The sequence below is a fragment of the Equus caballus genome, chromosome 10, assembly GCF_041296265.1.
Source record: "Equus caballus isolate H_3958 breed thoroughbred chromosome 10, TB-T2T, whole genome shotgun sequence".
Classification (NCBI taxonomy): Eukaryota; Metazoa; Chordata; class Mammalia; order Perissodactyla; family Equidae; genus Equus; species Equus caballus.
The window spans coordinates 58,991,860-59,006,091 of NC_091693.1; the positions used below are offsets into that span (position 1 = coordinate 58,991,860).

Here is a 14,232-nt window from a genome sequence, read left to right on the forward strand (position 1 = left end):
AACATTGCTATGAAATTCTACTGCTGCCCACCCAAAGCTCTCAGCCTGAAGCTTGCTTTCTCTGTGATAAAAAGAGAAATTAGGACTGAAGCAAAGTTCGACATGCTAGCTTCAAATTGAGTCTTTCCCTTGGAATTTATAGAGAATTAAAAAAAAAATGCCCCTTCCACAATATGATTCAATACCCTTTAGTACTGTTTATGTAACACCTAAAGTTATTATTATTTAATTTTATTTTTAATATTATTTAATATAATATAAACCCATTTACATTACTCATATAATTAATATAAACCTATTTAATACATTCCATTCCTCTGGAAGCCATGCCTTAAACCATGATAAAGATTACAATCCAATTTCTCAAACTAAGGTCACACTGAATATATCAATACTCTAACATTTAATTACTGTTTCCTTGTAAAGCCAAAAAGAAACAAAAAATAAAGCTTTAATGTCACTATGAAATTAGAGAAATAAAAACAGAAATTGTTATTTAGTTTATATTTTCTTTTTATGATAGTAACATAATAAGGATATAGCCACACACACATATTTACCTGTTTTTTAAGAACTATAAAATACTCTGAATGATAAATATGATCATTTGTAGGATCTTCTACCCAAATCCACCAGGGTTCTCCTACAGTCCCATGGACCTAGAAGACAAATAGTATCCTAATACTATATATATTATAACTCAAGAAAGGGATACTGTTGTTTGTATACCCAGCACCCATTCCTCTCTCTCTTTGTAAAAAGCTTTATTGATATACAATTTACATAAAGTTTACATTTAAAGAGTTCAATGATTTCAACATATTTATAAAGTTGTGCAACATCTCCACAATCTAATTTTAGAACATTTTCATCACTGCAAATAGAAGTCTTGCACCAATTAGCAGTCAATTCCTATGTTCCCATCTTCCCAACCTCCAATCCTTGACAATCACAATCTACTTCCTTTCTCTATAGATTTGCCTGTTCTGGACATTTCACATAAACAGAATCACTTAAATATGAGATCTTTTGTGACTGACTTCTTTCACTTCACATGTTGTAGCATGCATCACTACTTCACTCCTTTTATAGACAAATAATATTCCATTGGATAGATATACCACATTTTGTGTATTCATTTCTCTCTCACTCTTTTTATTTTTTTTGCTGAGGAAGATTTGCCCTGAGCTAACATCTGTGCCAATCTTCCTCTAGCTTTTAATATGTGGGCCACAAGCACAGCATGGCTGCTAACAAAGTGGTATAAGTCCGGGCCCAGGAACCAAACCTGGGCCGCCGAAGCAGAGTGTGCTGAAATACTAGGCCATTGGGGCTGACCCTCTCTCTCTCTTTTCTTTCTCTAACAAAGCTCAGTCTTGTTTAGTATTCATCTCTCTTTCATGTGACTCAGGAGGTGACCCCATCTCCAAGAATAATTTTGATTAGCATAAGCCAATTAGCCTACAGCATCCCCCTGAAAATAGTTTGTGGTGAGGGACAGGCACATGCCCAATTAAACTGAAGGAAAGGTCTTATAGTCCATGCCCTGGGTTGGTAAAGTGGGGGTATTTCCCTCTCTCTTTAAACATGAACAAGGAAGCAAGAAAACATTTGGGAAGTGGCCAACAGCATCAGCCAAGCAAAAGGATGGAAAGATCTTGGGTGCTGAATGATATCATTAAACAGTCTTGATCAACTTTAGGGCCGTTCTACCTGTCGACATTTTATTGTGGAAGATAATATATTTTCTTGCTTAAGTTAGTTTGAGACAAGTCATGTTTTCTGTTCTTGCAGCCAAGAGCATTCTAACTGATAGAGTTAACTATAAAAACAATTAAGTACTCTATCTTATTAATAAATTAAACCAAATTGTGGGAGACTATGGATATTGACAGAAGAAAATAATGTGAAGAAAATATGAAACTTTAATGCATTTGAAAAATTCTCTTAAATATGAAACTTGAAATATGAGTTTATGGCTACATATAATTTTTATATTATGCAAAATTCTATATTTATAGAAATATTAGATATAATTTTACATCATCTAGTCCTCACAGAAATTCTGTGAGAAAGATCATTATTATTATTATACATGTTTATGGATGAGGGAACTGAAGGAATTAAAGGTTAGAACACTTTAAGACCAATGGTCAATTGGGTTTAGGACTATGGTTGGGTAATTTTAGAGCATGTTGCTGAACACAATTCATTCACATTAAAGCGTGTTAATGCCAGGTAATGCAGAAGGTATTTACTTATACTTAACTAGATCTTACAATAACCATGTAAAGTAGGCATTGCAATACTACATTTACTGATTTACATGTCTTCCCCCACTGGCTTCTTAAAAAGATGGACTGAGTCTTACTTGCCTTTGTATCTGCAATCTCTACGCTACCGTACTCTTTGCACAGTAACTGGTACGAAAACAGACCTTAAAAAATGTTGATTGAATAAGAATAAGATCCAGAGTGGATCTTCACATACATATAACTTCTAAGGTAGTGAAAGAAGAACAGAAGAAAGGGTAAAAACAGAAATAGGAATGTGATTGGAACCAAAGAAAAACATTGTCAAAGACTATGTATAGCACTGAATGTTCAGAAAGTAAAGAAAATAACTAAGAACAAGACATTTCTCATGACAACCAGCCAGTTTCAGTGATCACTGAGAAAGCAGTCTCAGCAGGAGAGAAACAGGTGACCAGGAGTGAAATGTAGAAAACTCTTCCCACAAGTCTAACGGTAAAGAAAAGAAGAGAATGACAGTTTGAGAAACAAAAGGATTTAAAAACGGTTCTTTCAGCATGGAGAACCTTGAATTTTTAGTAGGCTAAAATGAAAGAGTAAGGAGAGGTGGCAAAAATGAAAACACAAAGAAAATGAAAGAGAATTAAACGAAGTCCCTATGGAGCTCAATTCAATAAACATTGTTCAATGTTGAAATTTTAGGTTTCCTAGATGTTCTGAAGAGGTCTCACTGGTTGACATATTAACATATCACACATTTTTCCTGAGGATGAGAGTAAATATTGCTACGTTTTAATGAATCTTCAATATGAATTCTTTTTAGTGGATTTTCTGTATGCCTGGAGGACAGACGTAAGGAGGTGTAGTTGAACCTGCAGTACAGACATTTTTGCTTAACGCTGATATAGGTATTTTCTGCTTCTACCTGATCACTCCAAGTGAAATCAGGACAGATGCTGAGCGTCACTCGGAGGACAGTCCGTGTGATGGGCTGAATGGATGCCTCCATTGTAACTGAAGGAATCTGATGAACACACTGTTTGACCTTGAGTCCAATATTCACATGATGCAGCATGTGACCTGCAAGAAAAACATCACATAGAAGAAATGTGTGCAGGGAGAAAAAAAGCAATATAATCTGACTTGTAAATGGGATTTCAGAGAAGGTGATTTTATTGCTTGTTTTATGATTTGCTATGTAGAATAGTTGACATTCTTGACCTGGCATGTTTGAATATTTTGTAATAGTTAACTTGAATTAGCAATTCATAGCTCTGAAAACCAGTATCAAGGTTTCTTCAACTATTAATAGGGTTCTTAAAATTACTGAGACTTAATAGTGTTTAAACTACTATAAAAAGTTCCACTTTTCTCCTAGTTAGTTCATGACACATTATAGAAATATCTAATATTTGTGAAAACAGCCATTAATTTATTCAAGATCTATTTCAGAACTCTATAACCACGATGGGAAATGCTTTAGTAATCAAACACAAGTCACCCATCCACATCCATTTCCAGAAATCATAAAGATAAAATATGGTCAATCTAGCACAAAATTAACCACTTATACATATTTTCATAAATGATCAGATTCTCAAATACAGATATGTTTGGGGTAGAAGTGGCGGTCACAAACAGGTGTGACTAAACATTTTCCTACTCTAGTCCAAGCAACTAAGTGCAAATAGATTATATTTTATAGTATCAATATTTCTTACATGTTTGGCTCTCCAAAATAAAGTTTTTAAATCACATTTATGAATAAATTAAAATGTTTTATGTTCACTTGGATTTGAAACTAAAGCGATCTTCTTTGTTTTGATAAAATATTTACATGCTACCCTATTATGAGCACTCTCAACTTTCCTAGTTAAACCCCTCAATTCTCTGTATTTTTATTGATGCTTCCCTGCTTTCACTCTGTCTTAAGAACTGTTCTTACTACACAAGTGAAATAACTCTCAGCCACGCTTCACATCTTTGGGCCTTTTGTCAGCAGCAATCCTCTCTCTTATTTCTCTGCAGTCTGACTACCTTCATTTGTAATGTCTATCCTACTCAGAGCCTGGAATATTACCTAATTGATATATGATATGTTTGTCCAATAAAATGCTAAGGTACATAGGAATGTATCTAAGAATAATTTTTCAACGTTACATGAAAAAGGTAGACAACCAAATGTATTTACACACTGATACCAGCTGAGTTTAAAGATAAATATGTAACGATGAAACTCCTTTAGAAACTCTGCAAAAACAGATTTTAACGTTGACATAATTTTTTGCTGTAATACTGCTGATAAATGTAAAAAAGACTTTGAAATGAGCTAAGTGTTACAAAATAAATTAAGAAATAAACCTCACTGATTAATTCTCATCATTTATAGCTAAGATTCTATCTGTAAAATACTCAACTTAAGGGTGTGACGATCTAAACTCCATTTTAACTGCTAGTTCTTTCAAGCAACTTCATAAAATTTAGAGGGACTTCTGCTTGAGTTTAGACAAATGAAAGGGAAATTTCATAAAAATGGTAAAAATTTATCTTGAGTAAGGTGAAAATTCACAATACTTTTCTTTTACATCAAGTAAAATATTTTATTTCCACAGAACAACGCATTAAAGTATTTTTGCTTCCTTCTTACCGATTTCATCTTTCCTCATGTCCTTCAGTTTATCCACAGTAAGATTTTTTTCTTCTAATCTTGTTAGAATGTGCGGTGGTAAGACTGGAAATTGTCTCAAAGGGCTAGCCCAACCCCAGAGCCTCTTGTCGATGACTTTACTAAGATTCAGGAGCCTGTAGGTCATGGCAGGCCAACGTTTCCTCAGAGCAATTTCAAAAAGGGCACGGACAATTCTAGCTGCATTCTGAAGGAAAAAAAGAGGGATTGGTGGTTAGGTCCAATGTGCTTTTAAAAATGTCAGTTTATTATTCAGACTCAGTTTCAGAACAAGCTGCCTCCTTTAATTGTGGGCAACATCTATCCTCATATAACCCTAATTATCTTTATTATTTCTATGCAAGAATAATCGTATCCTTTCTATGTGGATGTTATCCTGGTTAATGCTCAGAGGGTAGCCTTATTTCCAAGTTCTTAGGAAACTCCACCCTACACCCCGTAAACAGGAAGGAAGTAGGAAGAGACGAGAGGAATGCAAAGCACTGAGGAGGCTGTTGAGGCCAGCTGGAATGTAAGAGACAGCCAAAGGTGTTCTTGGGTATATAGCGGAGTGATTTAACTTACAAGGCTATTTAGAGAAATGAGGAAGACTTTGGGATCCAGTCAGTGATAAAAATTAGTAAGAGAAGGGTGACAGAGGAAGTACTGATGAGTGCAGCTACCCATATTTGTAGCTCCCTATAAACCACGCAATGTGTTAACTGCTTTACAGATATTCTTTCATTTAATCTTTACAACAACTGCATTTCATTGCTTTGATAGTACAATTCTATAGATGAAGATATGAGGGCTTGGAGAGGTTAATAATTTGACCAAGGTTACACAGACAGTTAGTGTCAGAGTATCTGTTCAAAGACAGACCTAAACAATTCCAAATTTAACTGCAAGATTCTAAGTTGAGGGGTCTGAGTATAACTTTATTAATAGACATAGAAAGTTACAACGATTGAAGCCTTTTTTTCCTATCTCCACGGTTAGTTTCCATTTGTTTTGCTTCTTTCCCTCTATCATGAACTTTGCAGACTGTTTTATTGAACATTATTTTTAAAATCATGAACTTGGAGACACCTTACAATATCTAACGACATCTGTATTTGAAAATGAAGAACATTAAATCTGGTCAAAATCAGAAAAAGATTAAAGATTTTAAATAGCAAACAGACAATCTGGCTTGAAATTATGAGGTAAAAAAGATCATAAGAGTTAAGGGCTTTGGTTTTATATTTTATCTACAATGTGTATTTGTCTTTTGATAAATTCGACTATTTTGTTTCAGTATTAGAAATTTAAGAACAAAATGGTATTTAGAAGTATGAGAACAGTTCTGATACCCACTAAAAATGACAGGATGGCTCTTATTAGGCCCACAGAATGATAAACAAAATGAACACTGTGATCATTATATCTATTAAATAAGTCTTCCTACATCATTCCCAGTTGCTCTTGTAGAAACTGCCAGGCTAATTTTCCCAACTGTGTTTAAAGGATGTTACTTTTATATTTCAGAACCTACAGTTGTTCCCTAAAAGCTAAAAGAAATGGAAGGAGAAATCCCATATGACAAGACACAAACAGGATATTTTAATCTGGATATAAATTGGGTTGAAATAATGATCAAAGTTTCTAACGTGCAGTTAGTAACTAACTAGAGAAGTTCAGTATAGGTTTCTTTACAGAATCACAGAATACTTAAACTAAGGATTTATCTTAGGGGCTAAGAGAATAAAGTCTCAGAAATATAGAAGGAAGCACCGTTTTACAGAGCTGAGAGAGAGCTTGGGGAACTACTGATGGCTTAAACTTGAAATATAAAAAAACTCAACAATAATTATCTAATGCACTCAAGGATGCTAAACCCATCACAGCTATTTAAGAAAAACTAAGGATGCTTTGAGATGTATCCTTAATCTTCTGAGATTGACTTTCTGGGCACCAATCATGAAAAAACTGTAAGTTTTATATTGTAAAGCAATTCGTGTATCAGTGTCTGATAACATCTTCATAATCTTGAATCAAGAAGAAACGTGGCCAGATTATTCATCCAGAACCCAGTAAAGTTTTACCTTTTAGTTAAATCATTAACTATTTCAACATAACATCATTAGAAAATATAAAATGACAATATTACATTATTTTTTAGCAAAACAGATAAAACAAAAGAAGTTAGAAACACTGATTCCTACAGAGGCTATAGGGGTTAGAGAGCACATATAATCTTTCTATGGCAGAAACATATGTGTTCCAAAATGCAAAAAAAATTTCACCACATTCGCATTTACTTTACACAGTATAAGAAATTATCACTTGGTTTCTTTAATTAAATTATTGCATTTATTCACATTTTTTGCCAACATATTTCTTGGTTCATATTTGTAAATATTTCATTTTTACAGCTGTTTCAAAGTACTCCTGAGTATTCAAGGCTGTTAATAATTTATTTAACCAAACATGCTTTTTCTATATTAAGTCTTTGGATAAAATTATAAACACAAGATACATAGTAGAATAGTTTCTATATTTAAAATAAAATTCAGCTTTTATTTCTCCTTAACTTAAAGGAGGCATTACTCAATAAAAAATAATGAAAAAGAGGGGCTGGCCCTGTGGCCGAGTGGTTAAGTTCATGCGCTCCGCTGCAGGCGGCCCAGTGTTTCGTTGGTTTGAATCCTGGGCGCGGACACGGCACTGCTCATCAAACCATGTTGAGGCGGTGTCCCACATGCCACAACTAGAAGAACCCACAACGAAGAATATACAGCTATGTACTGGGGGGCTTTGGGGAGAAAAAGGAAAAAAAAATCTTTAAAAAGAATGAAAAAGGTATTCTTGATAAGTAAAGAATATTTTTCTAAAAAGTATGTATTGAAGGGAAACCTCTCATTTGAAAGGTAAATACTGCAAAAAAGAACCTACTTTACTTCACATGGAGGGTTTGAACATAAATACAGTCATGCATTGCTCTGAGAAATGTGTCATTAGGCAATTTGGTCACGGTGTGAACATCATGGAGTGTACTTACACAAACCTAGATGGTATAGCCCACTACACACCTAGGCTCCATGGTGTAGCCTATTGCTCCTAGGTACAAACCTGGACAGCATGTTACTTTACTGAATACTGTAAGCAACTGCAAAATAATGGTAAGTATTTTGTATCTAAATATATCTAAACATAGAAAAGGTACAGTAAAAATACCATATAAAAGATAAAAAATGGTACACCTATTTAGGGCGTCTATCATGAATGGAGCTTGCAGGACTGGAAGCGGCTCTGGGGGAGTCAGTGAGTGAGTGGTGAGTGAATGTGAAGGCCTGGGACATCACTGCACACTTGCAGACTTTATAAACACTGCACACTTAGGCTACACTAAATTTATTTTAAAAATTGTTCTTTCTTCAATAACAAATTAACCATCACCTACTGTAATTTTTTCACTTCATAAACTTTAAAATGTTTTCTAACTTTTTAAGTCTTTTGTAATAACACTTAGCTTAAAACAGAAACACACTGTACAGCTGTACAAAAATATTTTCTTTGTCTATATCACTATTCTATAAGTTTTTTATATTTCTAATTTTTTTTTAACTTTTAAACGTTTTTGCTAAAAACAAAGACACAAACATACACATTAGCCTAGTTCTACACAGGGTCAGGATCATCAATATCACTGTCTTCCATCTCCACATCTTGTCCCATGGAAGGTCTTCAGGGGCAAGAGCATGCATGGACTGTCACCTCCTATGATGACAATGCTTCTTCTGGAACACCTCCTGAAGGACCTGCCCAAGGTTCTTCTTGAGAAGGTGCCACTCTTTTCAGAAATACATCCATGGTGGTTTTCTTGGTTTGTTTCTTTTTGTCATCACAGATATATTTGTAAGCAGATTATGCACCATGAATATTCCTCTCTAGTAATGAAAACCTTTCAGTGTTAGGGGTCAGTGTTTTCAAATTTTTCAAGGAGCCTGTTGAGAAAGTTTCGGCTAAACCCTTCAATGTGAATTTTCTTGAGGCTGCTTCTTTTTCTTCTATTGCAGCTTTCTTTTCTCTTGCCTCTTCTTCAGCTATGCGATGTGATGATTGCTACGACATCACTAGGCAATAGGAATTTTCAGTTCCTTTATAATCTTATGGGACCACCGTTGTATATGTGGTCTGTATTTGGCCGAAATGTTGTTATGCAGTGCAAGACTGTATTACAACATTTTATACTATGGTATTTTTAAAAATTATACATTCAATGAGCTTTAATTTAGGGACTAATTTTCTTTCAATCCTCAATTTTTAAGTATCAACAGCAGGGATGAAAGATTACTTTTTTAAATCAGAGTTACGATAGTGCATACATGGTATGCAGTATATTTATTAAGCCATATTTCATGGTAAAAAAAAATTTGTTTATATTTCTAACATTTGGGGAAAGCTTATAAAGGTTCCATAATCTTTTCTTTTTGCTTGAAATACTCTTGCCTTATTGCCCTTTGTAAGCAAAAGGAATAAACTTTATCATTAAAAGCAGAAAAAAATCAGATACTGATATTTTAAAACTCTAAAACAAAAACAGCAGCAATATCACAAAGAGCCAAACCACCACCAAATCCCACTCTCACTCCTGCTCTAATGGCAGAGATGGCATAAAAGACATACAAGTCAAATAGAACCAGTTCTAAGATAAAATGGTAATTTGGGAGCATGTCATAATGTGATACATTCACAGGATAGCATGAATTAATTCCTTCAGTCTCTAAAAATAAACAAGTAAAAGAAAATTAGAAGGGAATAATATTCTTACCTGTGCGACATATGCAGAATCTGATATAAGGGAGAAACTGTCCATCTCTCCTCGGCTGATATAAGTTTGAAGTAGGATGTTTATTTTCCCATAACTGTTCTCTACACCTCCAGGAGCTGAGAGTTCACAGAAATTGTTTAACAAGGCATCTAACTCCTCTATTTCCTCTTCTCTGACCTGGAAGAATCAATGTTTTTATAAGATTATTTGGGCTAATTCACAGAAAATTTTCATATTGAAATTAAACCACATTAAATGTTTTTTAAAAGTTTCCATTTACTATAATTCACCATTTTCTTTTTATATACTAAATAATAGTAATTTGTTCACAGGTAGCTAATAAAATACAATAAGAAACTATCTTGAGGCTGATACAATTATATTTTATTATTCATCACCAATATTAAAGTTACCATTGACATATAAAATTTTGATATGCCACAAAAATTAAATCTTCTGACCTCACCATCCTTCAATTGATGAGATTTCAGTTTTTATTTGACCAGAGTAAAACCTCTGCCCAAATGGATTAGCGCAAACTTGAATTATCTTCAAATGCATTCATTACAGTCATATATTTTTATATGGTATAACACATTCATAGCTTAAAGCTGTGAAGTACTATGATTCAAAGTATTAAAGTTTTCCCTGTTAATAAGATTAAATTATAATACAGGCACAGAAACATTCATATCTAAGTTTGAATCATGCATGTCCTTTATATTTTCTTCAGTAAACCTTATACTGCAAATAAACGGAAATCTACATACTATATTCTTTGATAGTTTCAGTGCAAAACCTATTTAAATTATATTTGATTTGTACTAGACAATGTCATACATTTATGTCAGGTATGACATAAATCTTAATACAGGATAGTGGACACTGTTGATAAATGGAAGAACACTGCTAGTACTCCAAATGTGAAGTGCCACACAGCTTATACCGTATCAGGAATAACAATTAATTGCAAGCTTTTGTAAACGAATGAATACATATATGTCATATGCATTTGATTCAAGCCTCAAGTAATCTTACCTTGATTTGATCAAATTCTTCAGCTTTGGAGACTATAGCAAGAATATCACTTTCTGTTTTGTGAGCATCAAAGAGTTCATTGAAGGTCTACCAAGGTAAGCGTTGTATTTGATTAAAACAGGAGGTCCAGCAAAATAGTTTAAATTAAAAACACGACTATAAATCACACATTCTTAAAGAACATTTGAGCCCTAGACAACGCAGAATTATAACGTCGCTGACATACTATTCCAAACCATTGCTTTAAACATCACCAAATTTATCAAAGACTAAAAACATCCCTAAAACATAATTAGCTAAAGAAGACCTTTAGAAGCAAAAAGATCAATACGATCAGTTAATGAAACCTATATAAGATATCTAAAAGGATGTGCACACAACATTCTGGTCTCGGCTCACTTTCAGTATGGGCATATGGAAATCTGCACCATTCACCAACTTTAAACTGATCGTCTATCACTAAAAATATGTAACCTGAAAGTTCTGGTGAAGATATCACAATATTACTAGTGAGGGCATGTAGAAATTCAGGAAACTAGAAAGAAAAACATCAGTAAAAGACCATATAGAATAAAGACAAAGCTGAAGAATGGCTAGAATTCCTGAAAGAGAGCTGCAAACAGGCTTAAGATGTATGTCAGCAGCAACACACTACCAAGTGGAGAAAAGAGAAAGCTAACTTAGTGGACAAAATGAGTGGACGTGAATAGGTGATAGAAGCAGTAGGGGGCTAGGGAAAACGTTTGGGTTGAGGAACAACCAGATCACCATTGTGAGATAATAGACTTTAAAAGACTTGAAAAAACGTAATGTGCTACACAAATACAAGGTTTATTTGGGGAAAGATGAAGAAAGGCTAGTAAGCATATGAAAGCATTTTCTAAAACCTGTTATATGTATAAGCATATGGAAAATAAATACAAAACATAGATTTCATAAAAGCCTAGGTTTTCATATTTCTGAAGAAATTTTACTGTAGTGATTTCTATTTCTTTTCCATTGTTTTAAAAACAATTTTAAGTAAAAAAAATGAATATAAGAAAAAAATTCAAACTTTCTCTTTATAAAAAGAATAGAGTAAAAATTCACCTTCACCCACCTCCTTCTCTTCAAGTTTAAGTCCCCTCCTCACTGGTAATCACTGTTAAGTTTTCCCACATATTAACTATGTAGGTACAGACATACATACACACAAACACGCATGAAGACATGCATACACTCTTTGAAATGTACATATTATAGTGGCACCCTATCTCACATAAGAATATGTTAAAAGGCAACAAAAAGGTTACAACTGTGTAGTTAAAATTACCCTTGAAAATCTCTTAAATTGCCCAAAAAGCACAATTGACCTGATAATTTTATTAACTCTTCTTAAGTCAGTGTTTCTCAATAGCCTGGAATTAATTTATCAATTTTTTATTCAAGGATATCATTAAGTCATCACCTTCCACTTAAAATCATTCAGGCCCTCATTCCACAGATCTCACCAACATGCTCAACCGTTTTAGGCTTGGGTGTGTCTACTGCTTGGGATGTACTCACTGAACAGGACAGCAAGAGGGTCCTTAGTATTTGAAGTTTTATTTTTTTCTTGTCTTTACTGAGTGTATGTTATTGAATTCATATAAGTTAAAAGCATCTTGTTCTATTAGTAGCTTTTGTTATTTTGCATTAATGCTATATTTTGAAGTCCAGAAAGTATCTGCATCAAATAGCAAACATACTACTGTATTTGTTCCATTCAGTATAATACCTCAATGGTGTTGTATTTAATATAGTAGTGGCTGGCAGTTCTACCCAAATCAGTTGAGGAGAAGTACCCAGTTCGCTCCTCAAAACGGATCATCCGAGCTTTGTCTAGTTTTCGGCCAACTTCAATGACCAACTGTTCTCGATGCTTTGTTAATGCTGGGTCAATCTACAGAAAAAACATTACGAATACCTGAATATTTCTTTAGAGTCATCATTTGCAAACATACACAATTGCAAACATGAAAATTAAAATTTTTTATTGATGCTTCAAACATTTTATTACAATTTTTACGGAAGTACATTTTAATAAACTTAGTACATAACTAGAAAATATTTTATCCCATTAAGAAAAAGAAGCTTTAAAAATTCACTAATTATCAATCTATATATTATCTATGCAGGGTAATATTTTGAAATCTGAAATTCTTATATGGTTTTATAATCTTTAAATTAGAAATCACATATAAGAAAAAAATCTTTGCCTTCTCCCTCCACAGTAAAATAAATATGGATTTTAAAACATCATACCATATTCCTATTTTACAGTTATTTAGAGAAATGACAGTGAGGATGCTTTCCTTTGTCAAAGTAAAGATATACAAAAATAAATGCAAAGTTATTCTTTCAACAGTATGGTTTTAGTGTTCTAACAGTTTCATAACTGCTAATGGGAAAACCCATTTGCCTATAATAGAATAAAAAAAAAATAGAAGCAAAGAGTAAAATAAAGTTGACAATGAATTTTTGAATAGTTTTGAATTATATTACAGTCTTTTCCTGAGCAGAAAGGACATTTAGTACAAGATAGTAACAAATGTTCTTGTTCCTACGGTCTGTGTGCATGTAAATATACATATGTACGCACGCATACACATACACACGCCAGGTCCTGAAGATCACTCTCTGGGCATGAGCAATAAAGTGAAATAGGACCTTTAAAGGGAGGAGGAGGAAGTATAAAAATATTTCTAAATCAATTAATGAGTTATTACTCCTACCATTTGTTCTTAGATTTTTATGGCAGCTTATTCATGCACAAAATATGCTAAAATAAATTTAAAAATCAGAAAAATGAGGCAAAGGAAAATCAACTGTAGGGAAGTAAGACGGAGTCAAGAGTAATATGAGTAAATACAAAAAGCCTTTGCTACAAGTCATACATACTGTATGTATCAGGCACATCTTATAAAAACATTTTATTAATCACATATTACCAAACCATTAAAAAATAAGTTAAGCTACATGGTTTGTGTTAATTCACCTGAGTTTTGTGGCTGAAAATTCATACTGAGTAATAAAATGAAAACACATAAATAAAAAAGGGTGAGATTCTCTGAATTGTGAAGGTAGTAAAACTATGCATCTCAGAAGGAAAAAAAAATCACTTTCTTTATAATGGAAAATTATATACAAAAAGGACTTCTGATATTAACCTACTACTTAAAAATCAATTGATGTGTTCATCTTGTCCCAAGATTTGAGATGGCTTAACCCATGAAAATACATGAGCTTTGTTTTCCTTTATCCCTTCAGAATAATTTCATAGTACCATTTTCACATTACTATTTTCACAAAGTCCATCTTTGTAAAGAGAATAACTGGTGCCACATTCTTTAAAACATGTAAGATTACAGGTTACAATGGACCTACATTTTATAAATGAAAGCAATCTGGCTGTAAAAGAGGTGGCACGTATTTTAATTGAGAAG

General features: G+C 33.3%; 1 protein-coding gene across 1 annotated transcript in view; it reads right to left on the reverse strand.

Annotated features, from left to right (window-relative positions):
• The window catches only part of ASCC3 (activating signal cointegrator 1 complex subunit 3), a 336,776-nt gene that overhangs the window by 107,399 nt on the left and 215,145 nt on the right, over nucleotides 1–14,232 (reverse strand). The window contains exons 18-23 of the mRNA XM_001915668.6: nucleotides 12,525–12,689; nucleotides 10,769–10,855; nucleotides 9,731–9,907; nucleotides 4,900–5,125; nucleotides 3,178–3,332; nucleotides 561–659 (exon numbers count right to left, since the gene is read on the reverse strand). Of these exons, the coding sequence (XP_001915703.3) occupies nucleotides 561–659; nucleotides 3,178–3,332; nucleotides 4,900–5,125; nucleotides 9,731–9,907; nucleotides 10,769–10,855; nucleotides 12,525–12,689 (909 nt within the window). The remainder of the gene's footprint in view (nucleotides 1–560; nucleotides 660–3,177; nucleotides 3,333–4,899; nucleotides 5,126–9,730; nucleotides 9,908–10,768; nucleotides 10,856–12,524; nucleotides 12,690–14,232) is intronic.